Here is a 26,790-nt window from a genome sequence, read left to right as displayed (position 1 = left end):
CAAGGTTACAGAGGGAAGACCTACTCCAACTGGGGATCAGGCTTAATTCCACGGGGTGAATGTGCAGACTCCGCACAGAAAGTGACCAAGCCAGGAATCAAACCCGGATTTCTGGCGCTATGAATCAACAGTGCTAACCACTGTGCTCCCGTGCCGCCTCTATTTATGTTGATTTTAGGGTGTAGGTGATAGCATTATCTGTTGCCAATTCGCACCGGAGACGCCAATAATGTTGCTCTTTTTAAATGGATACTGATGTGACAGTTATTAATGATGATATTGCTTTTCAGAGTCGCCAGGTATCAAATGATACCATCACAAGCTTTTACCAGATATCGATCAAAGACCAAACAACCAGTTAGTTAGTTCAAGTTCAATGATAGTTTATTTACACACAAGAATTACTTTGACATGCAACACTACAAGCTAAATTACACCTAACACTACAACAACCTGTACTTAACTTCAGGCACCCGGCTTTATGCAGAGGAACAAGGCCTTTGTTCGGAGTTTGCGTGGCTGGGTCTGGAGAAGTGACTTCATTTCAGCTGGGCTCATCCGCCTGGTAGCGATTGTTGGTCTTGAACCTGTCTTCTAGCTCGTGATGCAACACTTGATTTTAGGCGTAGGTCAGGGCCAAGAGACACTGAGCGTCGGGGCCAAGAGAGACCGAACACATGGCAGTGTCTCTCTTTATCCTTCTAGGGTTTTGCGCTCTTTTGGGTGGTCCTTAGCTTTGGACCCAATAATTCGGTAGGCTTCGATTAATGCCTTTGATTTTGGCCAATAAAGGGGCAGGTGCCTTGATGGCGGGGCATGTCCTGTGTGGTCATTGACCGTGGCTTTTTGGGCACCCTGAGCAAAGGGAGTGGCGCCGATGAGTCTGTTTCTGCATCTGTTACCTGAGTACAGGCCTTTCGTTCTGGGGAAATGGGCCATTAGTATGCAAAGTAGCTGGCGGTTTCAATAGCGTCTAGTTATCTGAGTTGCCAATATACATAAGCTTTGTGCATCTGGGTCCTGGGTTGACCATATTTCCCATGGTCCTTTGCAGGTGGCCATATTTCCCAGAATCCTTTGTAAGTGGCCATCCCAGATGGCTACATATCCAAATAGTATTTAGCTTTTTCTCTGTTTCACTCTTGTACAGTAAAAATTATTTTGATTTAAACGGTGGAGTCTTGTGTCTTCATTGTTTCAGTAAATAACAGATTTTGGATCACTTCTTTTTTAAAAAAAATGATGGTCTGGAACCAAGATTAACTCAGCACAAACATGGTGGTCCTGACAAAGGACGGATTGGGAGTGGAATTCTATGCCTAATTTATGGCAAAGGCTTGCTCTCCTCTCATTAATATGGCTAAGCTAATTAGAAAATAACCCACTCCGGGTGGACATGGGAAAGGAATATGCCATTCGCTGGTTAGCATTCCGATTACTCTTCGATAAATTTCCTCTTGAAAAGCTGCTGCTAAAACTGAAATGGGAAATTGAGAAGGAAATAGGGAACTGATTGAAAATAAAAGCAGTTGAAGCTTGCGAGGAGAGTGATGGAAAAATGAAGGAATTACTGAGTGGAGTACCCCAAAGATCAGTAACATTAACAGCCCTAGTCTACACTGATGCTTGGATTCAGAAATTATGGGCGAGATTTTCTGACCTCCCTGTGGTGTGTTTATCAGCAACAGGCTTGCCGTTGGCCAGCAGCAGGATCTTCTGGTCCCACCGTTGTCAATGTGATTTCCCATTGAAGCTACCCTATGCCGCCAAGAAACCCCTGGTGAGGATGTCATTGTCAACGGAACCATAAGATGCCACCGTCATGAACAGCCGGAAAATCTCGCCCCAGGTATCATAGTACCATCCACTTGCCTTCTTAAGGGCAATTAAAACTGGACAATAAATGCTGCCCTAGCCAGAAATGCCCACATCGAATGAATGAATGAATAAATAATTTCAAGAAGTAAAGTGCAAACCTGCCAACCTCGAGACTTTCTCAAAATGAGGAACCAAGGGGTTGGTGGAAGACAGGTAAGACTTATTCCCCCCAGTTCAGAGATCAATTATCAGAGGGCCTAGATTTAAGGTGATTGGTAGAAGGATTATAGGCGACATGAGGGAACACCTTTTCACCCAGAGGGTGGTGGGGGTTTGGAATTTATTGTTGGCGTTGGTGGTTGAGGCTGAAATGCTCAACTCATTGAAAAGGTTCCAGGATCTGCATCTGAAGTGCTGTACTCTCAAGGCTATGGATCACGTGCTGGAAAATAGGAGTGAAGTGAAAGGCTAATTTAGTTTTTCTTTTTTTTGGCCGTTGTGGATACAATGGGGTGAATGAGCGAACCCATGTACACATTTCAGCTGTGCTGCAGTGGGACCATTACTGAAACACCTGAAGAGACATTTGCTTAGTTAAAGGGAAGAAGTGCCTGAAGATCAGAAAATCAGTTGTCTGGTTGACTGAGGCAAAGACTAGGGTTTACGAAGCAAAATGTTCAGAGGCCATGTTAGAGAGTAGGGACCCTGGCCATGACTGTACCCCAGCTTTATTTGCATGTGGTAGGTGGTGGACAATAAGCAGAGGTGACCCCAGTGTAGGGAGAGGACAGGAAACATGGGTTATAGTGGTAACCATTATACACCTTAGCTATCTTAATCATAGAATTTTCATAGAATTTGCAGTGCAGAAGGAGGCCATTCGGCCCATCGAGTCTGCACCAGCTCTTGGAAAGACCACCCTACCCAAGGTCAACACCTCCACCTTATCCCCATAACTGCAGTGATTTCCTCTGGGTGCTCCGGTTTTCCCCCACAAACCAAAGATGATGTGGAGATGCCGGCGTTGGACTGGGGTGAGCACAGTAAGCAGTCTTACAACACCAGGTTAAAGTCCAACAGGTTTGTTTCAAACACTAGCTTTCGGAGCACTGCTCCTTCCTCAGGTGAATGAAGAGGCACAACCAAAGATGTGCAGATTAGGTGGATTTGCCATGATCAATGCGATGGGGTTACGGGGATTGAGCAGTGGAATGGGCCTAGGTCAAATGCTCTTTCGGAGGGATGGTGCAGACTCGATTGTCCAAATAACCTCCTTCTGCGCTGTAGGGACTCTATATGGCTTGCATGATAGGGTGACATAAGCAGGCAGGTTATAACATGCCTCCCCCCCAAAGGGCAAGGAATTCACCGAACACCCCGGCGAAGGTGGGCGTCGGACTCGTTTTGCCACAGGCACCATTTGCACGAGGCTCTGGATCGAGCGGCGTGTAACGAGACGGAGAATGGTGCTTCCGTGATGAACGGCGTAATGGTTGTACACCCACGGCCCGTGGGCCCGAGGACGCTCTCTCTGCAGCGTCCTGTGTCTCCATCTTGGAGTCGGAGTCTGCTGCCTCCGTCATCTCGGCGTCTCTATCTCCACGCGGTTCTGCAACGACCTGTGCAGACTTTGACTGCGGCACCAGAGGAAGCTTGTGAGGAATATTGTCCACTGTGTCTGGTCTCTGTGGCTGTAGAAATGAGCTCTGGGGGCGGGGAATCTTTGGAAGAAATGGTCGTCTGGACTGAACGTGGTCTACATGCCTGCGCTGGAGACGACCCTGGGCTTGCACCTGGTAAGAGATAGGGCCCGTTCGGCGAAGGATAATGCCAGGGACCCACTGGGCACTCCCAGCAAAATTTTGAACGAACACTGGGTCACCGGGCGCAAACTGCCGAATTGGCCGATGCCAAGAAGGGCCATGTCCCTGCCGTTCTTGTGTGCGGCGTACTTTTGCGCCAATGTCCGGGAAAACCATGGTACGGCGGATGTGAAGTCTCGGGCCCATTAGGAGTTCAGCGGGAGCTACCCCAGTTACCACATGTGGAGTGGTCCTATATGAAAACAAAAAATGAGCCAATCTCACGTCCATAGCCCGGAAGACTGCTTCTTTAGGCCTTGTTTGAATGTCTGCACTGCGCGCTCCGCCAACCCATTGGAAGCCGGGTGGTATCGAGCGGTGCGGATATGGCGTATGCCATTCATCTTCATGAACCTCGCAAACTCCTCACTTCTGAACGGAGTGCCATTGTCCGTGACCAGCACCTCAGGAAGGACATGCATACTGAAGACAAACGCATCTTCTCGATTGTTGCCCAGGACGTTGTGTCTACCATCTTATGCACCTCTAACCATTTAGACTGGACATCGATTAATAGAAGGAACATGGATCCTTGAAAAGGGCCAGCGATATCCGCATGTAAGCGCGCCCAAGGCCGCCCTGGCCATTCCCAGTGATGGAGGGGCACGGCCGGCAGAAGCCTCTGATGCTCCTGGCAAATGGAGCAGTTTTCGACCACCTTCTCAATGTCGGTGTCAAGGCCTGGCCAACCAGACATAACTCCGGGCCAACATTTTCATTTTGGTCACATCCGGGTTCCCATTGTGATAGTTCCTTAGTATCAGCTCCTGTCCTTTTTCCAGGACAATCACACGCATCCCCCACAAGAGGATACCGTCTTCCAGTCTAAATTCTGACAGCTTGGAGGAAAATGCCCGCAACTCGCATGGGAGCTGTCTACACTGCCTACCATACAGGACTATGTGCCGAACCTTTGACAGGACTGGCTCCGTCTGGGTCCACTCACGGATCTGTGATGCCTTGACAGGCAAGGAGTCCATAAAATGTAGGGTTGCAACCACCTCACTGGTCGTGGGGGTCGACATGGGGCCGGTCAACAAAGGCAATTGGCTCAGTGCGTCGGCATTAGCTATCTGGGTTCCTGGTTTGTGCTCCAGAGAATACTCACAGGCAGTGAGCAACAAAACCCAGCGCTGGATCCGTGTGGAAGCAATGGTTGGTATTGGCTTATCCTCTCGGAAAAGTCCCAGCAGAGGCTTATGATTAGTCACGATAGTGAAGTGGCGGCCTTACACATACAGGTGGAAGCGTTTCACCACAAAGACCACCGCCAGACCCTCCTTCTTGGTCTGCGCATACTTCTTTTCCGCTGCAGTCAATGTACGGGAGGCGAAAGCTATTGGCCGCTCGGCCCCGTTCTCCATCTGTGGACAGCACTGCCCCAATACCATACTGGGATGCATCACACATGATGAGCAAAAACTTTCCAGGACCATAGTGGGTTAGTAAGCCAGACAATGACAATGGTTGTTTTACCTGCTGGAAAGTGGTTTCTTGCACTTGACCACAAACCCAGGTGTGATTCTTCTTTAGCAGAAGGTGCAATGGGGCAGCGTAGTTGCCAGATTGGGGAGGAACTTCACGTACTAGTTTACTAGGCTGAGAAAAGAACAAAGAAGCGAAGTGTCAGTCAGGGCGGGGGCCTGTTGAATTGCACGCACCTTCTCTGAGGCAGGATGCAAACCTTCGCGGTCCACCCGATAACCCAGGTAGACTACTTCCTTCGCCTGAAATACGCACTTTGCACGACGTATACGGACTCCAGCCTCTGAAAAGCGTCTAAGGACAGCCTCCAAATTTTCCAAATGTTCCTGCTCCGACATCCCTGTCATCAAAATGTCGTCTTAATAGACAGCGAAATGCGGTAAACCTGTCAAGATGTCCTCCATGATGCTTTGAAAAATAGCGCAGGCAGAGGATACCCCAAAGCGCAACCGTATATATTCATACAGGCCCCTGTGTGTATTAATAGTTACATATAGCCGGGAGGCAGGGTCCAACTCCAACTGTAGGTAGGTGTGACTCATATCTAATTTCGTGAACTAACGTCTGCCTGCAAGCTTTGCATAGAGATCTTCTATGCGAGGCATTGGATATTGGTCGAGCCGGGAAGCCGTATTCACTGCAGGTTTATAGTCACCGCACAAGCGATCTGTGGTATCTGGCTTCATTACATTTACAATTGGCGCTGCCCAGTCAGTGAAACGGACGGGCCTGAATATTCCCAAGGACTACAAACGAGTGAGCTCCCCTTCTACCTTCACGAGCAAGGCGTAAGGCATCGGGCATGCCCGGAAATAGTGCACCGTGGCTCCTGGTTCGATTTGGATACGGGCTATGGCCCCTTTTATTTTCCCCAAACCGGGCTGGAGTACATCAGGGTACCGTCCTAGTACCTCCGTCAACCCTCCATAACCTGTTTGGAGGATGTGCTGCCACTGCAGCCGCAAATGGCGCAACCAGTCCCGACCCAACAGGCTGGGCCCTTGGCTGCGCACCACGATAAGTGGGAAACACCCCTCCTGGCGTCCATAAACAACAGGGGTAATTGTAATTCCTGCAACGTCCAATGGTTCCCCCGTGTAGGTGGCCAACCTGGCCTGTGTGTTGGCTAATGTAAGGGTCTGTATACCCTGCTTTATGTGGTTGAATGTCCTCTGGGTGATCACGGAGACCGCTGTGCCAGTGTCCAACTTCATCGCAAGCATGCCGTACTGTCACCTTAATGAGGGCCACTTGGGGAGCTGCCACACAATGCAGCTGCAGGCAGTTGTCCTCCGTCGCCACGTCCTCGGGATTCGAGCCGTAGGTTTATCCAAATTGAACGTACGGCCCCTGGGCTGGTCCCATTTTCTGTTGGAACGACGGAGCCTCTGGCTTGGACCGCGTCCGCGACGGGGTCGGCGCCCACAAGTCCAAAACTGACAAGGCTCCTCATCCATTGGTTCCGGAGAAAGCTCCCTTCGGGGAGGAACGTTCGGCGGCCACTGGCTTCGATCCGGATGCCTCCCTACCCAAGGTACGGCAGGGGTGCGGGGAGACGCTTGTACCTCCATTCCCAGTAGCTCCTGCATTGCCCATTCTGCGCTCTCTCGGGACAATACTATTTGGATGTCCTGTTGGAAAGTCAATGTTGGCTCAGCTAACAACTTTCTCTGGTGGCTGCATTGTTAATCCCGCAAACCAAAGGTTGTGTAACATTTCTAACGGTCTCGCCATAGTCACAGTACTCCACAATCCTGCGTAGCCTGGATAGAAACTCTGCAAGGGATTCTCCTAGGGTCCTCTCAGCAGTATTAAACCGGTAACGCTGGACTATCGTGGATGGGTTTGGGTTAAAATGCTGCCCCACTGAGGACACAAGTTCATCAAACGTCTTGTCGTGTGGCGCCAAATCACCCCAAACATATGCGGGCCGCAGGCGGTGAGCAAAATGACCAGCTGACGCTTGTTTTCGGTGATGTTGTTTACCCGGAAACAGTAACTCATCCATTGTGCGTACTGGTTCCAAAATTCCAGCACAACATCAAAGACATCCAAATGTCCATACAGAGGCATGGTGGAACAGAACAAATACTTCCAGCCCATATCCAACAAAAATCCAGGGAGGTGGCTTCAGCAGCACAGATAGCTATCCACTTTAACCCTCGTCGCCAGTTTTGTGAGGGCCACGAAGAATCCAGCACGAGTTGTAGGATAGAAAGTAATAACATTTAGTTACAGTAACATATACATATATATATACACATATATATACTACAGCAGCAGTAACTCTCTTGCTGCTCACTCCTCTCTAGCTGGTTCCAAACTGGCCAGCTCTAGTTAAGCAGGGAATCTGTTAATGATTTATCTGCCCCCCTCCCCCCCTCATTGGGGAAGCTCACACTCCATAAGGATTGTGGAATTGCCCTTAGTCCCCAGCCAGTGGTAAGCAGGCAGTTTATAACAGGTATGTTGGGCTTTATCTCAAAAGGATTGTTGTACAAGAGTAAAGAAGTATTTCTACAGTTGTACAGGGCTTTGATGAGACTGCGCCTGGAGTACTGTGCATAATTTTGGTCTCATCATCTGAGGAAGGATACACTTGCATTACAGGTGGTAAGTGTCACTGGACTGAGTCATGGGATGAAAGTGTTGTCCCATGATGAGATTGTAAAACTGCAAATATGACACCTCTATTCAAGAAAGGAGGGAGTCAAAAAAGCAGAAACTGTCGGCCAGTTCAAAGTGAAAATGCACAAACCCATTTGCATTAAATACATTTAGAGAATCGTAATACAATTTGGTGAAGGAAAATGGTTTTGTGAATGGCAAATCATGTTTGACAAATTATTCATATTCTTAGGGAGTGACAAGTAAGTCGGAGAAAGGTGGGGAACAACAGATGGTGTATTTGGTTTTCCAAAAGACATTTGATGAGATGTCACGTGAAAGATTACTACAGAAAATAAGATGTTGTGGCATTGGGGGTAACATATTAACATGGATAGAAGATTGGTTAGCTAACAAAAAGTAGAGTGAGAATAAATGAATCATTTTCAAGTCAGCAAAGGAACAGTAACTAGTGACTTGCTACAAGGGTCAGTGCTGGGGTCTCAATTAATACAACCTGTATGAATGAGTGACTTTATGGTAGGCAAACTTGCTAATGTCACGAAGACAAGTAGGAAAGTATCTTGCAAGAAGGATATAAAGGCGGGATTCTCCCGAATCAGCAGGATGGTCCGATGCTGGCGTAAAAGACGGCGCAAACCACTGCGATGCCGGGCCGACCGGAAGTTGCGGAATTCTCTGCACTTCCGGGGGCTAGGCCAGCGGCGGAAAAGTTGGCGCTGCACCAGCCGGCGCCGAAGGGACTGTGCGAGTTAGCGCATGCACAGAACCGCTGGCGTGGTTCAGCGCATGCGCAGACTGGCCGGCGTATTCTGGCACATGCGCAGGGGGGTGTCTTCCGCGCGCCGGTCATGGCGGAGCCCTACAGGGACCGGCGCGGAAGGAAACAATGCCCCCACGGCATAGGCCCACCCGCAGATCGGTGGGCCCCGATCGCGGGCCAGTCCACCATGGGGGCCCTGCCCCGGGGTCGGATCCCCCCGCGCCTCCCCGAGGACCGCACCAACCAACTTAACAGCCAGGTCCTGCCGTATGCGACCATGTCCAATCCATGCCGGCGGGAATTGGCAGAAACCGACGGCCGCTCGGCCTATCGGGGCCCGGAGAATTGCCGGGGGGGGCGCTGCCAACGGCCCCCGACCGGCGTGGTGTGATCCCTGCCCCCGCCCGAAACCCGGAGAATACGGCAGCCGGCGTCGGAGCAAGGGGGTGGGATTGACGCCGTCCCCGGGATTCTCCGACCCGGCAGGGGGTCAGAGAATCCCGCCCAATGAGTCTGCAAAGGGACAGAAGCTAATTCATTGGACAAAACAAAAATGGAAGGTGGTGTATAATGTGGGAAAATGTGAACTTTGACGGGAGGAATAGATAAAAGGAATATTAAATGGAGAGAGTCTGCCAAAATTTGTGGTAAAGGAGACCTGGGTGTCTGAATTAGAAAAATCTATGTAAGTCCAGCAAGTGTTTAAAAAAGGAGGTAGGCAGAATGTGGGTAATTATAGGCCAGTAGTAGGGAAGATGCTGGAATCTATCATCAAGGAGGAAATAGTGAGGCATCTGGATGGAAATTGTCCCATTGGGCAGACGCAGCATGGGTTCATAAAGGGCAGGTCATGCCTAACTAATTTAGTGGAATTTTTTGAGGGCATTACCAGTGTGGTATATAGCGGGGAGCCAATGGATGTGGTACATCTGGGTTTCGAGAAAGCTTTTGACAAGGTGCCACACAAAATATTGCTGCAAGAGATAAAGATGCATGGCATTAAGGGTAAAATAGTAGCATGGGTAAAGGATTGGTTAATTAATAGAAAGCAAAGAGTGGGGATTAATGGGTGTTTCTCTGGTTGGCAATCAGTAGCTAGTGGTGTCCCTCAGGGTTCAGTGTTGGGCCCACAATTGTTCACAATTTACATCAATGATTTGGAGTTGGGGACCAAGTTCAACCTGTCCAAGTTTGCAGATGACACTAAGATGAGTGGTAAAGCGAAAGGTGTAGAGGATACCGGAAGTCTGTAGAGGGATTTGGATAGGTTAAGTGAATGGGCTAGGGTCTGGCAGATGGAATACAATGTTGACAAATGTGAGGTTATCCATTTTGGTAGGAATATAGCAAAAGGGATTATTATTTAAATGATAAAATATTAAAACATGCTGCTGTGCAGAGAGACCTGGGTGTGCTAGTGCATGAGTCGCAAAAAGTTGGTTTTCAGGTGCAACAGGTGATTAAGAAGGCAAATAAATTGTGTCCTTCATTACTAGAGCGATGGAGTTAAGACTAGGGAGGTTATGCTGCAATTGTATAAGGTGTTAGTGAGGCCACATCTGGAGTATTGTGTTCAGTTTTAGTCTCCTTACCTGAGAAAGGACGTACTGGCACTGGAGGGTGTGCATAGGAGATTCACTAGGTTAATCCGAGAGCTGAAGGGGTTGGACGATGAGGAGAGGTTGAGTAGACTGGGACTGTACTCGTTGGAATTTAGAAGGATGCGGGGGGGATCTTATAGTAACAAATAAAATTATGAAGAAAATAGATAGGATTGATGCGGGCAGGTTGTTTCCACTGGCGGGTGAAAGCAGAACTGGGGGGCATAGCCTCAAAATAGGGGGAAGTAGATCTAGGACTGAACTTAGGAGGAACTCCTTCACCCAAAGGGTTGTGAATCTATGGAATTCCTTGCCCAGTGAAGCAGTTGAGGCTCCTTCATTACATGTTTTTAAGATACAGATAGGTAGTTTTTGAAGAATAAAGGGATTAAGGGTTATGGTGTTCGGGCCGGAAAGTGGAGCTGAGTCCAAAAAAGATGAGCCGTGATCTCATTGAATGGCGGAGCAGGCTCGAGGGGCCAGATGGCCTACTCCTGCTCCTAGTTCTTATGTTTGGGAAGGCAATTGGAATGTTGGTCTTGATTGCGATGGGAATGGATATAAAAGCATTGCCAAAGCAGTACAGAACCTTAGTGAGACCATATCTGCAGCAGTTCTGCAGATCCTTACTCAAAGTAGGAAATGGTTAAATAGAGAGCATTTCAGAAAAGGTTCACTTAGCTGATTCCTGGGTTAAAAGGACTGCCTTATGGGCAAAGGTTGAGCAGGTTAGGCTTATCCTCATTGGAATTTAAAAGAATGAGAGATGATTTTATTGAAGATTCAGAGGGGATTTGGCAGGGTGGATGCTGCAAAGTTGTCTCTCCTTGTGGAGAAGTCTAAAACTAAGGGGCATAATTTAAAAATAACTGGTTTCCCACCTAAGGAAGAGAGGAGGAAAGTATTTATTCTCTTTCAGAGTTGTTAGACTTGGATTTCTCTTCTCTAGAGAGCAGTGGAAGCTGGGTCATTGAATATGATCAAGGTTGAGTTGGAGTTTTGACTGACAAGGGAATCAAGGGTTATGGGGGCAGGCAGGAAAGTAGAATTAAGGCCTCATTCAGATCAGCCTTGACCTTATTGAATGACAGAGTAGATTCAGGATGGACCGAATGTAGCACTCCTGCTCCTATTTCCTATGATCTCATGACAGGTTGTGCAGATTGGGCCTATCCTCCATAGAATGAAGAAGAATGAGGAGTGATCTCATTGAAAATGCAAGGTCGACCTGACCGGCTAGATACTGAAAGGTTGTGTACTCTTGCTGGAGCATCCAGAACACAGGGGCACAGTCTCAGAATAAGAAGGCAATCTTTTAATTCTCAAAGGCGAAGGAATTTCTTCATTGAGAGGATTGTGAATCTTTGTAATCTTTGTAATCAAAGAGGCTTATTTATTCACATGTTCACAGTGAAAATCTAGCTACATCACTCACTCACCCACACGAGAAAAATACAGTTCAAGAGAACAGTGCACTTTTTGCAAGTTACAAACAAAATAATAGTTATAGGATAATTGATAATAATCATAATTCACATGATTGGCTCCCCTTGGAAAACACAGGTTGTAGGCCCGATGAAGAGGTTTCATGGCTGAAGTGTGAATGCAATTGCCCAAGCCATTTCCAGAGTCGTTACAGGATTATTTTGAAGATAGTCTTTCTGCAGGTCACAAAGTTAGTTGCTTCCCTGCCCAAACTTTTTCTTATAATTTGCTTTCAACAGCTTTGAATTGATGTCAACTGCTCTCAGTTACAATTATTTTGCTATCAGTACACAACTGTTCACAAGTGCTATCATTTTGTCATCATTTTATATCACTTGTTCTCACAAGCAATGATCTATCATTCTACTTCATTTTCTCTCAACATTAACCATTTAGCTATCATTTTCACACAGCCATTTCTGCGATATCAAATGATAGTCATCAACTGCCATCACAATAAAATGTGACTATCTAAAGCCAAAATGTTCCTAACTCAATGCGAAGTATGTACAGTCTGGAGGATCACACTCCACCACTGCCCCCACCACACCCCCACCCAACTTCCCTCTTTCTCCTCTCTTTCCCTGCTCCCTCCCACAGCAACACTTATTCCCCTTCCCCTCTTACTACCCTCCCCAAACCCCTCTTATTCACCTTGCCTTCTTCCCCTTCCTCCACCTCCATCTCCCCCTCCTTTTCCCTTCCTCTTTCTCCCCTTATTCCCCTCCCCTTTCTCCTTCTTTCCCCGTCACCTTCTTTCTTCCCTCCCCCTTCATTCTCCCTAACCCTTCTTTATTCACTCGCTCTCCTTTAACCCACGACTTACTTCTCTTCCTCCTCCCCTACCAACTATCACAGGGCCAGCTGGAAACTGGAAGTGACGTTTTCTGGCCAGCACAGTGAAGATTTGAGATTAACGTGGAAGCAGTTACCGCAGAGGATGGAGCGAGACGTGACCAGAATCGAAGTGAGGCGAGGTCAGAGTGAGGTGAGACCAGGCTCAGAATGGAGCCAGGTGAGATTAAGCTCAGGATGGAGGGAGGCGAGACCAGGATTGGAGCGGAGTAAGGCAAAGCCAGGTGTGGTACAATGCCAGGCCTGGGTCAGAGCTAGGTGAGGCCAGGAGTGGAGCGAGCGAGGCCAGGCCAGAAGCGGAACAAGGCCAGATAAGGAGCGAGGCCAAGAGCGAAGCGAGTCGAGGCCAGGGGCAGAGTGAGTCAGGATCCAGGCCTAGGTTATGGTAGGCAGTATATATTATGTCCTGGACAAGCAAAAAGAGTTCAAACACCACAATGGTAAATTCGTAAAAGTGATTTCAGTAAGTCTAGTACTTTGCATGTGGCACTTAAAGTTGATGATGGATGGTGTCTGAGTGTCATAATTACTGCTGGCAGGATTCGCAATTCCCGCTGAAGTGAATGGACATTTGGCTGAGTGCCAAATTCTCTGTCCTCACTGTCAGTTGTAGCGAGACAGACTTGCAATGGAGAATCCCGCCGACTACCTCATGAATCTCCTTCAGGGAGGAAGATCTGCTCCTCTACTTGCTCTTGCCCACATTGGACTTCATTCCCACAATATGTGGGAGGATATTGGTTCCAATACCTTGGGCAACTAGTGGCAGGAGAAAAAAATAAACCTTGTGAGAATCTTCCACAAATAATTATACTGTGGGCAGCACGGTAGCATAGTGGTGAGCACAATTACTTCAAAGCTCCAGGGTCCCAGGTTCGATTCCTGGCTTGGGTCAGTGTCTGTGCGGTGTCTGCACATTCTCCCCGTGTGTGCGTGGGTTTTCTCCGGGTGCTCCGGTTTCCTCCCACAGTCCAAAGATGTGCAGGTTAGGTGGATTGGCCATGATAAATTGCCCTTAGTGTCCAAAATTGCCCTTAGTGTTGGGTGGGTTATGGGGATAGGGTGGAGGTGTGGGCTTGGGTAGGGTGCTCTTTCAAGGAGCCAGTGTAGACTCGATGGCCGAATGGCCTCCTTCTGCACTGTAAAGTGTATGAGAAAAACGACAAATGTTATTTTTTATGTTATTGCTGAGTAATCTTTTAGCAACTTGATATTGTAGGAGCAATGATGGGATTCGCTATGATGACCATAGGACTGAAGTAAGAATTTTAACCACACCTGGCTGAGTTCTATATCTAGTTGTGTGAGAGATAAGGAGATGGGATTGCAACAAGCACAACCTTCGGCTCAACAGTATTGAAACCATAAGTTTATTTTCTCAAATATTTTGTTAATTAGATGAAAATAATAGACTTGTGATTTTGGTTTCAATGAGTTAAGGGACAAACCCAGACAGAAATATGACACAGAAATGACAACACTTACCCATCCCTGTCATCCTGGCTCTGGAGGTAACAATTAATACTGTTTACCAAGAAGCTAAAAGACGGCTATAAAGTGACTTTGCCAGAAGGTCCCTGTAAACATTTGCCACATCTGCTGTGTGTCTCCTCAAAATCACGTCCCCTATAGTGGGGGAAATAAATGGAAAAATAAAAGTAAGTGAGATTACTTGCATTTTAAGTTTACAAAATATGATGCACCAATGAAAAAGGATCCTGCAGAGTATGACATTTACCTTTGAAATACTGGACATCAGATGTTAGGGCTGAACTGAGGTCATCAGGTGAGACTTGCAGAATACCAGCCACTGGAAAACAAATTACTTTAAATTATGTGTTTACCTGTTCAATTATTATCTTTACAAAGTGGAGATAATTAAACAGAATTTAAACAGAAGTGCAGATGTACAGGTTAGGTAGATTGGGCATGCTAAATTGCCCCTTAATGTCCAAAGTTGTGTAAATTAGTTGGGATTACGGGGATAGGACAGGGGAGTGGGCCGAGGTAGAATGCTCTTTCAGAGGGTCGGTGCAGACTCGATGGGCCAAATGTCTACCTTCTGTACTGCAGGGATTCTATGGATTAAGACTTAAAATCTCAAGCCCTCCCAATAAAACTATGACACAGCAACATTGTAATTCACCGGGCAAAGTTGGAGTCGTGTAATCAATTAGGAAAGCGCCCATTCATTGTCGGGACAAGGCACTGTGGAAATCTGCAATTCTCTCTTTCAGAAGGCTCGGAAAAATGGGTCAACTGAAATTTTCAAAATTGGGTCAACTGAAATTTTCAAGAGTGGGATGAACTGATTTTGTCATACAAAGATATAGAGAGATATGAATCAGAGACAGTTAAATGCAATCAAAGTACAGATCAGTCAATATCGAATGAAAAACAAAATAGGCTCGAAGGGCAGAATATCATACTCCGGTCCCTCTGCTCATGTGGCGGCGGAACTCAAATTCAGCAGAGTGCTGAGAAGATCTCCTTTTTAATTGTGTCCTGGAGTTAATTTGAGTTGAGGTCGAGCCCACAACACAAAGTTTGGATATGATATGAATTGGATTTGATCATTAGCCTCATTGCCTTTGGGTAAAACAATAAGTCAGTTGGCATTTGGGAGGTATTGCACAGGTGGGTAAAGAATATTCTCCAGTGCATGACTGATTAAGTGACATTGTTGATTTTGGCAAGAGAGATCTTTACTGTGGACCTGATTGTGGAATAGTTGATCTCAGTGTGCATATTGCTATCAAAAGTAGAGTTTTCTGTTTTTTAAATAGACATGGCTGATTAAATATGCTGGGGTGAATTATATGAGCCACTGGATTCTCCACTCCCACAGCTAAAAACTCCAACTCCGGGGTGGTGGTGGAGGAGTCTGTTGAGGAGAACATCAGCTCACCACAGCCATTATAGACTTCTGGATCAGGAAGTGCCCGTTTAGAGAGCTGCCAACCAATCAGAGGCTGGTGGGACAGAGCAGTGCTGCATTAGGTCAGGATTTGGATAAGTGTATGGGTCTTGCTGGGTGCCAAACTGACAGGCCCCGGAAAGGGTGCGTGAGGGGGTAAAGCAGTGGGGGTTGAGAGGCCATGGAGGGAGGGCAACCTCTCCTGCCGCTGGTTAAATTAAGCTAGGGGCAGGTACAGGCAATGGAAAAAATTTAACAAGAACCCTCCACCTTCAAACCTGTGGCTGAAGGAGCATGAAATCCAGCCCTTTAGTGCATTTTCATGCCAAATATAATTTCAATCATTATTAAAAATTCTATTTTCACATTTTCCACAAGATAAAAATCAATATTTGGCAAAGAGGGATTAAATTTAATTTAATAATAAACTTGCATATAGTACAGAATTGTGTGTCGGGGTGCTAATTGTGTATCCAGTAACAGTTATGTGCATTGTATACATAGGGTGGCATGGTGGCACAGTGGTTTGCACTGCTGCCTCTTGGCGTCAGGGACCCAGGTTCAATTGCAACCTCGGGTGACGGTCTGTGTGGAGTTTGCATTTTCTCCTCGTGTCTGCATGGGTTTCCTCTGGGTTCACCGGCTTCCAGCCACATTCCTTCCACATGAGCAGGTTAGGTGGTTTGGCCATGATCCTTAGTGTCCAAAGGTGGGTGAGGATACAGGGCTAGTGCGGGGATTGAGCATAGGTAGGGTGCTCTTTCGTAGGGTTGGTGCAGACTCAATGAGCCGAATGGCCTCCTTCAGCACTCTAGGGATTCTATGATTGTGCTGAGTTGTGTATATTGTATAGTGTTGTACAATCTGGCTGGTTTAGCTCACTTGGCTAGACAGCTGGTTTGTGACGCAGAGCAAGGTCAGCAGCACGGATTCAATTCTGTACTGGCTGAGGTTATTCATGCTCACCCTGCCCCTTGCCTGAGGTGTGCGGATCCTCAGGTTAAATCATTACCAGTCAGCTCTCTGACAATGGTGAGGTGTCTTTTACAATCTGGCGGAAGCACACAATGCATATGGATGAAAATATAAAATTCAAACCCCTATGAACTGATAATTCTATTCTCCAACTTTTCCGGGTACCACCATCAGAAAAAAAAACTGACAGATCACTTTTTACTTCAGAGTGATAAAATGATGTATGGCATTTTAGTTCATCTCACATCTGCAACAATGAAACCTCGTTCCAAGCAATTTTTCCTTTGTATGATTTTGATCCAAAACTTGACTTTCAATAAAGAATAGATTTTGAAAATTAGGGCAAGCTTCAAGCAACAAGAAGCACTTAACAGGAATCTAAACTGCAGCACTTTTGTGTCAGAATTTTCAATTTACACACTGAGCTGTGTCATAAGATCTAGTGCAAACCATGTCCTCGAGCTCTTGCCGAGGCTCCAGAGAAACAAATTAACTGGTCTGTATGGGGCTTCCCTAATATTGAGAGCACAGCAATACTGATGAGGCTAGCCCTGTTTACTAATTTACATTACTAAACTACAAAGATAATTGTACACAATTATTCCCATCAAGTTGTGCTGTTTGTTTATGTAAAGATAGGAATAATAATGTCAGAGGATGTTACTGCATTAGTCCAAAATCAGTGGGATGGAAAATGCAGGAAGATTCTGGAAGGTTCTGGTAAAAACCCGCCACTTTGTCATGCCGCATTTTCTCTTGGTGCCTGTGGAATGTTAAGTGTTGTGCTGGCTCCACCTGCTGATGTATTTGTTATTCATCCACCTAGGCACACTCACAGACAGTAACTGGCGAATTGTTTGTTCTTGAGCACACTGACCTTGTTCCAGTAATTGCACATCTGACACGTACGCTGTCTCAATATCAGTCAGGGCCAAAAACTGGATATCCCCAAGAAGCAAGATTGCAGACAGAATGAGAAACAGGTTGTCAACTTCCTAAATCAGAAAAAACAAATCATGGTGAAGAAGCGTGCAGCTGTTTCAATCGTCCATGGTTTATTTTCCTGCTAAATTGCAACACGAGAATGCATTTTCTGATCAGTTCAAAATATCACATTACCAATCAGGAATATTTTAAACACAGTGTTATAATTTACTGAATAAACAATTGTTCTCAGAATGAAGAATTTACATCAGATCTCAATTTCTAAGTTATATCAGTGACGTTTCTCAAACTTAGTGACGAATACCAAAATTTGTCAATAGAAAATTGAGAACAGGTTATCTGAACAAATAACAAAGAAAAATTACAGCACAGGAACAGGCCCTTCGGTCCTCCAAGCCACACCCAGATCTCTCTGTCTATCAATTTTCACCAGGGCTTTTCCATTTACCATATAGTTCGCTCTTGAATTGGATCTTCCAAAATGCATCACCTCGCATTTGCCCGGATTGAACTCCCAGCTGCCATTCCCCCGCCCAACTCTCCAATCTATCTATATTCTGCTGTATTCTCTGACAATCGCCTTCACTATCTGCTGCTCCATCGATCTTAGTGTCATCTGCAAACTTGCTAATCAGACCACCTATACCTTACTCCAGATCATTTATGTAAATCACAAACAACAGTGGTCCGAGCACAGATCCCTGTGGAACACCACTGATCACAGTTCTCCAGTTTGAGAAACTCCCTTCCACTACTACTCTCTGTCTCCTGTTGCCCAACCAGTTCTTTATCCAACTAGTTAGTACACCCTGGACCCCATGAGACTTCACTTTCTCCATCAGCCTACCATGGGGAAGCTTATCAAATGCCTTACTGAAGTCCATGTATATGACATCTACAGCCCTATCTGCTTTTCTTTGGTGGCTCACAGGAATCAAAAGGAAGTCACACAAAACAAATATCCAGGTATAAAGACATTATTGTCAATCTGTTGTGTGCCATTCAGTGAGAAATGCAAGTCTGATTTTCTTCTCTTGCACTGCACACGCCACATTATTTTACTTCGTTATATCAAATTATGGCTTCCTAATATTCATTTATTAATTCCAGCAGAATTTAGTGCTAAAGATGTTTAAAAAACTCTCATTGGGCACGTATAAACACTGCAATTCATACTGTCAACATTTTCAGAGTGTGACTAATAATGTGTTACAGCAAGATCATTATCTACTTGAAAGAGTAAAAAGCTAATAATAGCCAATAATTTAATAACTGAACTTTCTGAGGTAGACTTTTGATCGGCCCATATATTGGGTGGACATTGGACAGTGAGCCCACTGCCTCCAGATAACGTTTCCAGGTTTAATGTTAGGTCAATTGGGGAAGTGAGAGAGTAATCCAACGGATTTGCCATGAATGTGGAGTAAGCATACGTCAAGCATTCTGCTTATGATTCAAGAAGGAGTCTTGCTGGCCTCCTTCCTCATTATAAATGAAAATCCCCCAAAATCTATTAATTGGTTAATTACACTGTCTTCTTCAACAACATCAACCAAGCCTCTGATGACCACCACCCTGAATTACAAGGGAAGCAGGAGTATGGGGCACCATCACCGCCAGACCCCTTCTAAGTCACACATGATCCTCACTTGAATAAATATTGCTGTCTCTTCATTGTCACTCATCACGATTTTCAAACCACTGTGGGAGTAGCCAGGGGCTGCAGTTCAAGATAGTCCATTATCAGCTACTTATAAGCCAACAGGGATGTGCAATTAAATGCCAGCTTCCCCACCACAGTGCACAACCGAAAGAATAATGGGGGCCATTCGCCGATATTGAGGCCAAGTGTTCGCGCCGTCGTGAACGCCGTCGCGTTTCACGACGGCGTGAACAGGGCCTGGGCACGCCCTATTCTGGCCCCCACAGGGGGCCAGCATGGCGCTGTAGCGGTTCACGCCACTCCAGCTTCCTTACGCGGTGCCAAATGGGCGCCGTGCCAACTCACACATGCGCAGTTGGGACAGCTCAATCCTGCGCATGCGCAGTTGGGCCGCGCCATTCTGCGCATGCACAGGGAACTTCGTACGTGTGCCGGCCCCGACCCACATGGGGTCGGTGTTCAGGGGCTGGCCCCGCCAGGAAGTAAGGGGGGGTGGGGGAGAGGCCGGCCCGCCGATTGGTGGGCCCCGATCGCGGGCCAGACCTCATCAGAGCCCCCCCCCCCCCACAGGCCGTCCCCCCAAGCATTCCCACAGAGTTCCCGCCGGCAACGACCAGGGGTGAACGGCGCCGGTTGAACTCTGTCGTGTCGGAGCGGCCGCTCGGCCCATCCAGGTCAGAGAATCGGCGGCCCCGCAGATTCCTGCGGTCCGAGGCCTGCGCCGCGCCAAATGCGCCGGTGCAAATGCCGTGGATTTCCCGCACCTCGGAGAATCACGCGCCGGCGTCAGGCCATCGTGGCGCGGTTGCGGCGATTCTCCGGCCTGGCATTCGGAGAATCGCCCCCATATAAATAAAATGGGGCCTTGATATGTGTCCCCTGTATTAAATTGAAGGGATTCAGTGGATAACCAACTTGGCATTTCTTGTTGACAGATTGCACATTTCCCCAAATCCATTTGCAACAAGGTCTGAATACATCTGTCTTGGGCACAGATTCTCCATAAGAATGATTCTACAATCATGTAATCTCTGCAACAAAAGGAGTCCACACTGAGAGAGTCCACACTTACTTTATTAACATGTTTATTATTATGTACCGCTCTAATAGTTCCCTACTGGGTCTTCTCTAGTTGGTGCCTGACTGGCCGACTCTGTTTATACAAAGGCACATGAACTGTGTTAATGGTCCCCCGCCTCCTTATCAGGGGAGCTCGTATTCTGCAAGCTCCACAGGGTAGTGGATCACCCCTACCCTTTGAGACCCGTGCAGGTTATAACAAAACGTAAATTCTGTATTTCCTTCTGCAGATGCTGCCTGAACTACTAAGTGATTCCTGTATTTTGTTTAGTTTCTCTAATGCATAAAATTAATGTGCAGAGGAAGAAATCCACAAAGAAGTGTCTAAAACTGTTTAGTAATACTAATAATAACAAGGCATTCGACATAAACAGAAACACATAGTGAGATGTCGAGAGAGATCTTCTGGCCGTCAACGCCAGTGGGATCTTCCGGTCATGCTGACGGAGCAACCCCGGTGCGGATATTTCTGCAGTGCAGGGTGGATTAAATAGGAAATCCCATTGACAGCGGTGGAACCAGAAGATTCCGCCACCATCCAACAACAGGCCGCCTCCCGCTGCCAAGAAACACGCCGCGGCAAGGCCAGATAATCTCGCCCATAGAGACAGATTGCTAAGAAAGTAGGTCAAGTTGAAGTTTGCACCAGGTTGTTTAAGCCACACTAACTAGCACTCCATATGATGATAGCAGCACCATCGTGTGTGTATACACAATCAGGGCGCGGTCTACCAGCTGTTCACGTCTGTGGGATATTCCAGTCCCATGGCGGGTCGGTCGGTAAACCCCGCTCTCAATCTTTCGTGAACAAGCTGAACTAAATGCTGTACTGTCAAAGGTGCCATCTTTTCAAAGTGGCATTAAAGTGAGGTCCCTATCTTTTTGCTCAAGTGGATGTTAAAGATCCCATGGCACTATTTCCACAAGGGAAATATCCTGGTGCCATGGCCAACATTCATCTATCATTTAACATAATCAAAAACAGATCATTTGGTCACCTTTTTCATTCCTGCATTGGAACGTAGCTGTTGCATTTCCCCTACATTACAAAAGTGGCTACATTTCCAAATATACTTTATTGGTTGTGAAGCACTTTGAGATATCCAATGGTTGTGAAATAAATTATATTGATGCATGTTCTTTGTTTCTTTATACAGTGCTTTTAATATAAGGCTCATTCCTATTTGATTCAAAAAGAATGCAAAGGGAATGATGCATGGAAACAGGAAAGGGAGGTTTATGGTTGGTGAGAAAGTTGGTGGGAATGGTCTCAAAATTTGGAAACTCGTTGTAATTTTCATGCTGCTCCATTTACTACTCCGCATCTGGTACTTGAAATGCTCTGAGTTTGGCGTTTGGGTCGTCAGTCTGTTTTCAGGGGAATTGGAACCCACCTTCTGATATGAAAGGTGAACTCGTCTGCACAAGTTGCAGATACATACTCCCAGCAGGCAAACTCCTGTGCCAGGTGTATTCATGAGAAAAAAATTACCTCATCGTTATTACAGGCTTTCCAAGAAACAGTGTCCCTAAAGCAGGATTTTATCAGTTGATTTTAAACACAAAGGGCAGCAGTAGAGTTTCTCACTCTCAGCTACTGTTCAGGAAGTGAAATCTGTCTGTTACCGTGATGTTGTGGGGGTTAGCCCACAATATAAATAAGGCAGATTTTATTGCACAAGGTGAAAAGATCTTTATTCTATCAGATAACAGCAAGAAAGATTCCATAACGTAAACTCCGATCAGGTGCTTCCAGCATTTAACAGCCTTTAACGAAGGACATTGAAGAAAATGGGGAGTGAGCAGAAAAGTGGAATGAGATGGACTGTGTTACTCACGGTGGTTACAGTGGAGGAATCAATCCAATCTGGTCCTTTAGGTTCAAGTAGGTTTACTGTAAGGCACTTCCTCACAGCAACAAACCCAGAAGAAGTGCTCACCCCAGATTGTTCCAGCTGTCTGTTACTTATAGGATAATCAATGTCATATGTTTAACTAGCAATTCACTTCACCGTGTAATTGCCATACACAGTGATTGACAGACAAACTGTCCTTTTCCTGTCATTATAGATCATAGTATGTTTGAGATTCTAAGGCTGGGATTTTGTCATTGGCGGGACAGAAAAACTTGGAGAGCAGTTCGGCTGCCAGTGTCGGGCCAGAAATTCCTATCCTCTGTGAGTACTAATGTTCAGCAGAGATATCTGTCAAATGTGAATAAACTTAAAATACTACTTGTACACCCTCTTGTAATACAAGACTTGAACAAAAACACCGCAGATTGTTACACAGCAGTGTGAAGATACACAATGCCAGTGCATACAGATATAAACTACATGAAAAGTAACACTGACAACTCATTTGTAATGCACAACTGAGTAGTTAATATATTCACCTGTACCTAGAAAATCTATATGGAAACTGCTGATTAGTCACTATAAGCAGTTAAAGGTAAAGTCACCATTGTCCCAGATGACCATAGGCTGCTTTCCCCTTTGATGGAGACAGCTGACTGGTGATGATTTAACCTGAGGGTCACCACAGCTCAGGTAAGGAGCAAGGTTGAGGATGAAGGGGATTCATGAATAAACTCAGCTGGTACGGGAGTTGAATCTGTGCTGCTGGTGTTGCTCTGCATCACAAACCAGCTCACTAACTAAGTGAGCAAAACCGGCCAAGAGGGCCTAGAAGGCTCAATTATTTGATCTAATGCCTCCAAAAAGGAAAGGTGCAAATCCCAGGTTCATGGCTTCTAATTTTACATCCATCTGAATCAATAGGAAGAAATTCAATGGATTTATGTCTGCAATGTTCTGATAAAAGCTCCCTGTAAATGCTGCTCCATCAAGGCAATATGTCCTCTCATTTCACGGCTGCACAAGTTGCAATAATGAAGGAAGAAATCTCCAGTGTAAACAATGCTTGGATTCTGCACCTTGGTGTTATCTGGATGCAGTCCTTCCTCTGTCAGGATTGTAGTTTTCCACAGAACTGTTCGACACACTTGGGGCTGAATTTTCCAGGCCCATTGAAGATGGGTTTGAAGGTGGGATGGTTGACAATATGGCGCAAAAAGCCAATGTCTTCCCGCCATATTACCAGTGACAGAAACTAGCAGCATGGCTACCCACTCGATCGGTGGCCAATTCTTACACTTAATGAGATAGGTAAATCCTCGTGATCTCCCAATGGGCTCATGGAGGTGCCACCTTTATGGCACTCCATTGCTCATGGAGAGGGAACTATGGTGACAATGGCTAACTTCAAGCACAAACTGCTGCTGGTGCCTCACGATCCCACCCCTAATTATATGTTGGCCCCTGCGTTTCACCTACCAGCACTTTTCTGTCTCCCTGGTGATGTAACCTCAACAATTGTCGCCGCTAGCAGTGGTGCTGCTGAGGCTACGGAGTTGTCAAGTCTCTGACTGGACAAGCAGCTCTCGGGGACAGGCCACCATTCCCAACTGAATGGTGGTCCCAGGGGTGATCTGTTATTCGTCACCACCAGTGGTAGTATGACTAGAAGTATTACGGTGCCTGGGATTGTGAGCTGCTATTGGTGTAGAAGGATCGCTGCCCATTGGCCCAAGTGTTGTCTTCTCATTGGTCGAGAGGTAGGTAGCTCCGCCTATGAGGCAGAGTGTAAGAACCCGTGTTTCCCAGCAGCCAGGTCATTTCTGTACTCCTGCTGCTGGGCACACTTCTTGTAGATTAAAGCCTTCGATTTGGACTACTCCTTCGTTTCTGTGTTCATTGATCGCGCATCACCACCAGCAAGATATTGTCCCAGATGCTGGTGCACACCAGTGTAGGGTAGTGTCCTGCTTATGACCCAGGTGATAGAATTTTAATGCTTAATGGCAAAATTCAGCTCCCATAATATACAAGCATAAATATCATAACTTATACACCAATGTAGCACATTGTTTTTTTACTTTTCTTAGGCTATGGGTGGCACTGGCATCCTCCCAGCTGAAAACTAAAAGGCAAGTGTTAATAGTATATTAACTATATTAAGATACACTGTGCAGAGAATTTTTTAATTCAGTATTGGCAACACTTAGAGAGAGAAGCTTTTCCAGGATCCATTGGGACCACAGGGGCTGGAATACTTCATCTGCCCCCAAAACTAGATGCTGTTTTGATAAGATTCCTTTCAAATTTTTGTCTTTTGTTACAGTGCTCCTTAAACAGTTATAGAACATAGAACAGTACAGCACAGAACAGGCCCTTCGGCACTCAATGTTGTGCCGAGCCATGATCACCCTACTCAAACCCACGTATCCACCCTATACCCGTAACCCAACAACCCCCCCCTTAACCTTACTTTTATTAGGACACTACGGGCAATTTAGCATGGCCAATCCACCTAACCCGCACATCTTTGGACTGTGGGGGGAAACCGGAGCACCCGGAGGAAACCCACGCACACAGGGGGAGGACGTGCAGACTCCACACAGACAGTGACCCAGCCGGGAATCGAACCTGGGACCCTGGAGCTGTGAAGCATTTATGCTAACCACCATGCTACCCTGCTGCCCCTTCATGCTACCCTGCTGCCCCTCCATGCTACCCTGCTGCCCCTAATCTTAATTAGTAAATTGGCTGCTTTGTTAATTTGATCTTATAAAGAGAAATTCTTCCATGGCCAATGGGTAACTATGGCTGTTGGAGTGCTTCATTGGCCACCAAAATAACAATTTGATTCGGTAAACTTTTTTGGAATTTTGTCTTTAGTTACAGAGACACTTAGTGGTCATTACCTGAAATTACATTGTTAATTTGACCTTCAGTTTATTTGATAACTCAGATGTGGATAGCACTGTGGTTTTAACAGGGCCAGGGTCCCAGGTTCGATTCCCCGCTGGGTCACTGTCTGTGCGGAGTCTGCACGTTCTCCCCGTGTCTGGGTGGGTTTCCTCTGGGTGCTCCGGTTTCCTCCCACAGTCCAAAGACATGCAGGTTAGGTGGATTGGCCATGATAAATTGCCGTTAGTGACCAAAAAGGATGGGAGGGGTTATTGAGTTACGATAGGGTGGAAGTGAGATCTTAAGTGGGTTGGTGCAGACTTGATGGGCCAAATGGCCTCCTTCTGCACTGTATGTTCTATGTTTAAGAGTATAAGTACAAACCGTCTGTTGGTATGACTGAGGCCTTCCGCGATGAATTCAGCAGCAACATGTGAAGTTCATTCATTATCTCATGAGTTGGGTCTGTAATTTAGCAACACCATCCACTGGACACAGGAAGAAGTGACAAAACTCTCACTTCTTCACAGACCGGATACAAGGCATGGAAACAGATGCCACTGAAAAAGATGGTGGCCATCTGAAGGAGATGTTTCTAGACCTTGGTTGGCTATTTCCTGACAATGTTCATGAGAATGATACAGTTTCAGAAACAGGTGATCTGTTAGAAGGTCCTAAAGATTGTTGCACTCAATGACTCCACTGCCAGTCCACGTGATTTAACCACTGCATTGGCACAGCGTGGATGTGGGCGAGTCAGCTAAATAGTCAGAAAGGCCAAAATTGAGATTTGCGTCAGGCATGAATCAGTTTTCTATCTAACCGGCCCGTTCCCAATGGCGAGTTCGGGGGGGGGGGGGCGCGCGAAGGAGAGGCTTTTTTGTCTGTGAGGCCTGCGGGGGGGGGGGGGGGGGGGGGGGGGCGAAGGAGAGGCTTTTTTGTCTGTGAGGCCTGCAAGCCATCTTTAAATATTGTGAATACCCATAACAGGGGCAACTACTGCTGCTGCCTGTCAGTCCTATCAAACACTTCCAGGACAGAGCCCTGTTCTCTCGAGAGGTTGCCAATTATTTCACTTCATATTCTTACAATTCTTACACGTAACCCCAAATGAGGTTACGGGGAAAGGGTGGAGGCATGCGCTTAGGTAGGGTGCTCTTTCCAAGGGCCGGTGCAGAGCCGATGGGCCGAATGGCTTCCTTCTGCACTGTAAATTGTATGATTACTCTGTTATATGCTGAAGGTCACTCCCTTTGACTGTCAGCAGCCTCTAGCTTCACAGTTGAAGATTATTGCGAATGAAGAATTGGCCTTGTTAATTGTGAGAGCACTTCCCAGGTTGTGTATGCTGCTTGCTCCTGTTGATGACTTGCAAATGTCTACAAGCTGCTGTTGCTGTTTCCTTCTTTTTCTGTAGCCTGTAGGAAGGAAAGGGAGGATGTCAAGGAAAGTATTACGGCGGTAGAAAGGACGCTTGAGGACTCGTCTACTGAGGTAGTATGGGCCGAGGTTAGGAACAGTAGAGGAGAGGTCACCCTGTTGGGAGTTGTCTATAGACCTCCGAATAGTTCTAGAGATGTAGAGGAAAGGATTGCAAAGATGATTCTCGACAGGAGCGAGAGTAACAGGGTAGTTGTTATGGGGGACTTTAACTTTCCAAATATTAACTGGAAATACTATAGTTCGAGTACTATAGATGGGTCAGTTTTTGTGCAGTGTGTGCAGGAGGGTTTTCTGACACAGTATGTAGACAGGCCAACAAGGGGCGAGGCCATATTGGATTTGGTACTGGGTAATGAACCCGGACAGGTGTTAGATTTAGATGTAGGTGAGCACGTTGGTGATAGTGATCACAACTAGGTTATGTTTACTTTAGCAATGGGCAGGGATAGGTATATACCGCAAGGCAAGAATTATAGCTGGGGGAAAGGCAATTATGATGCTATTCGGCAAGATTTAGGA

At 46.4% G+C, this 26,790-nt stretch overlaps 1 protein-coding gene across 1 annotated transcript in view; it reads right to left on the bottom strand.

Annotated features, from left to right (window-relative positions):
* myo16 (myosin XVI) overlaps positions 1-26,790 on the bottom strand; it is a 650,273-nt gene that overhangs the window by 259,430 nt on the left and 364,053 nt on the right. Inside the window, 4 exon segments of the mRNA XM_038818242.1 lie at positions 13,983-14,043; positions 14,046-14,123; positions 14,236-14,307; positions 17,267-17,384. Of these exon segments, the coding sequence (XP_038674170.1) occupies positions 13,983-14,043; positions 14,046-14,123; positions 14,236-14,307; positions 17,267-17,384 (329 nt within the window).

Source organism: Scyliorhinus canicula, chromosome 14 (genome assembly GCF_902713615.1).
Source record: "Scyliorhinus canicula chromosome 14, sScyCan1.1, whole genome shotgun sequence".
In the NCBI taxonomy this organism is placed as follows: Eukaryota; Metazoa; Chordata; class Chondrichthyes; order Carcharhiniformes; family Scyliorhinidae; genus Scyliorhinus; species Scyliorhinus canicula.
This window is presented reverse-complemented; position numbering and strand designations above follow the sequence as displayed.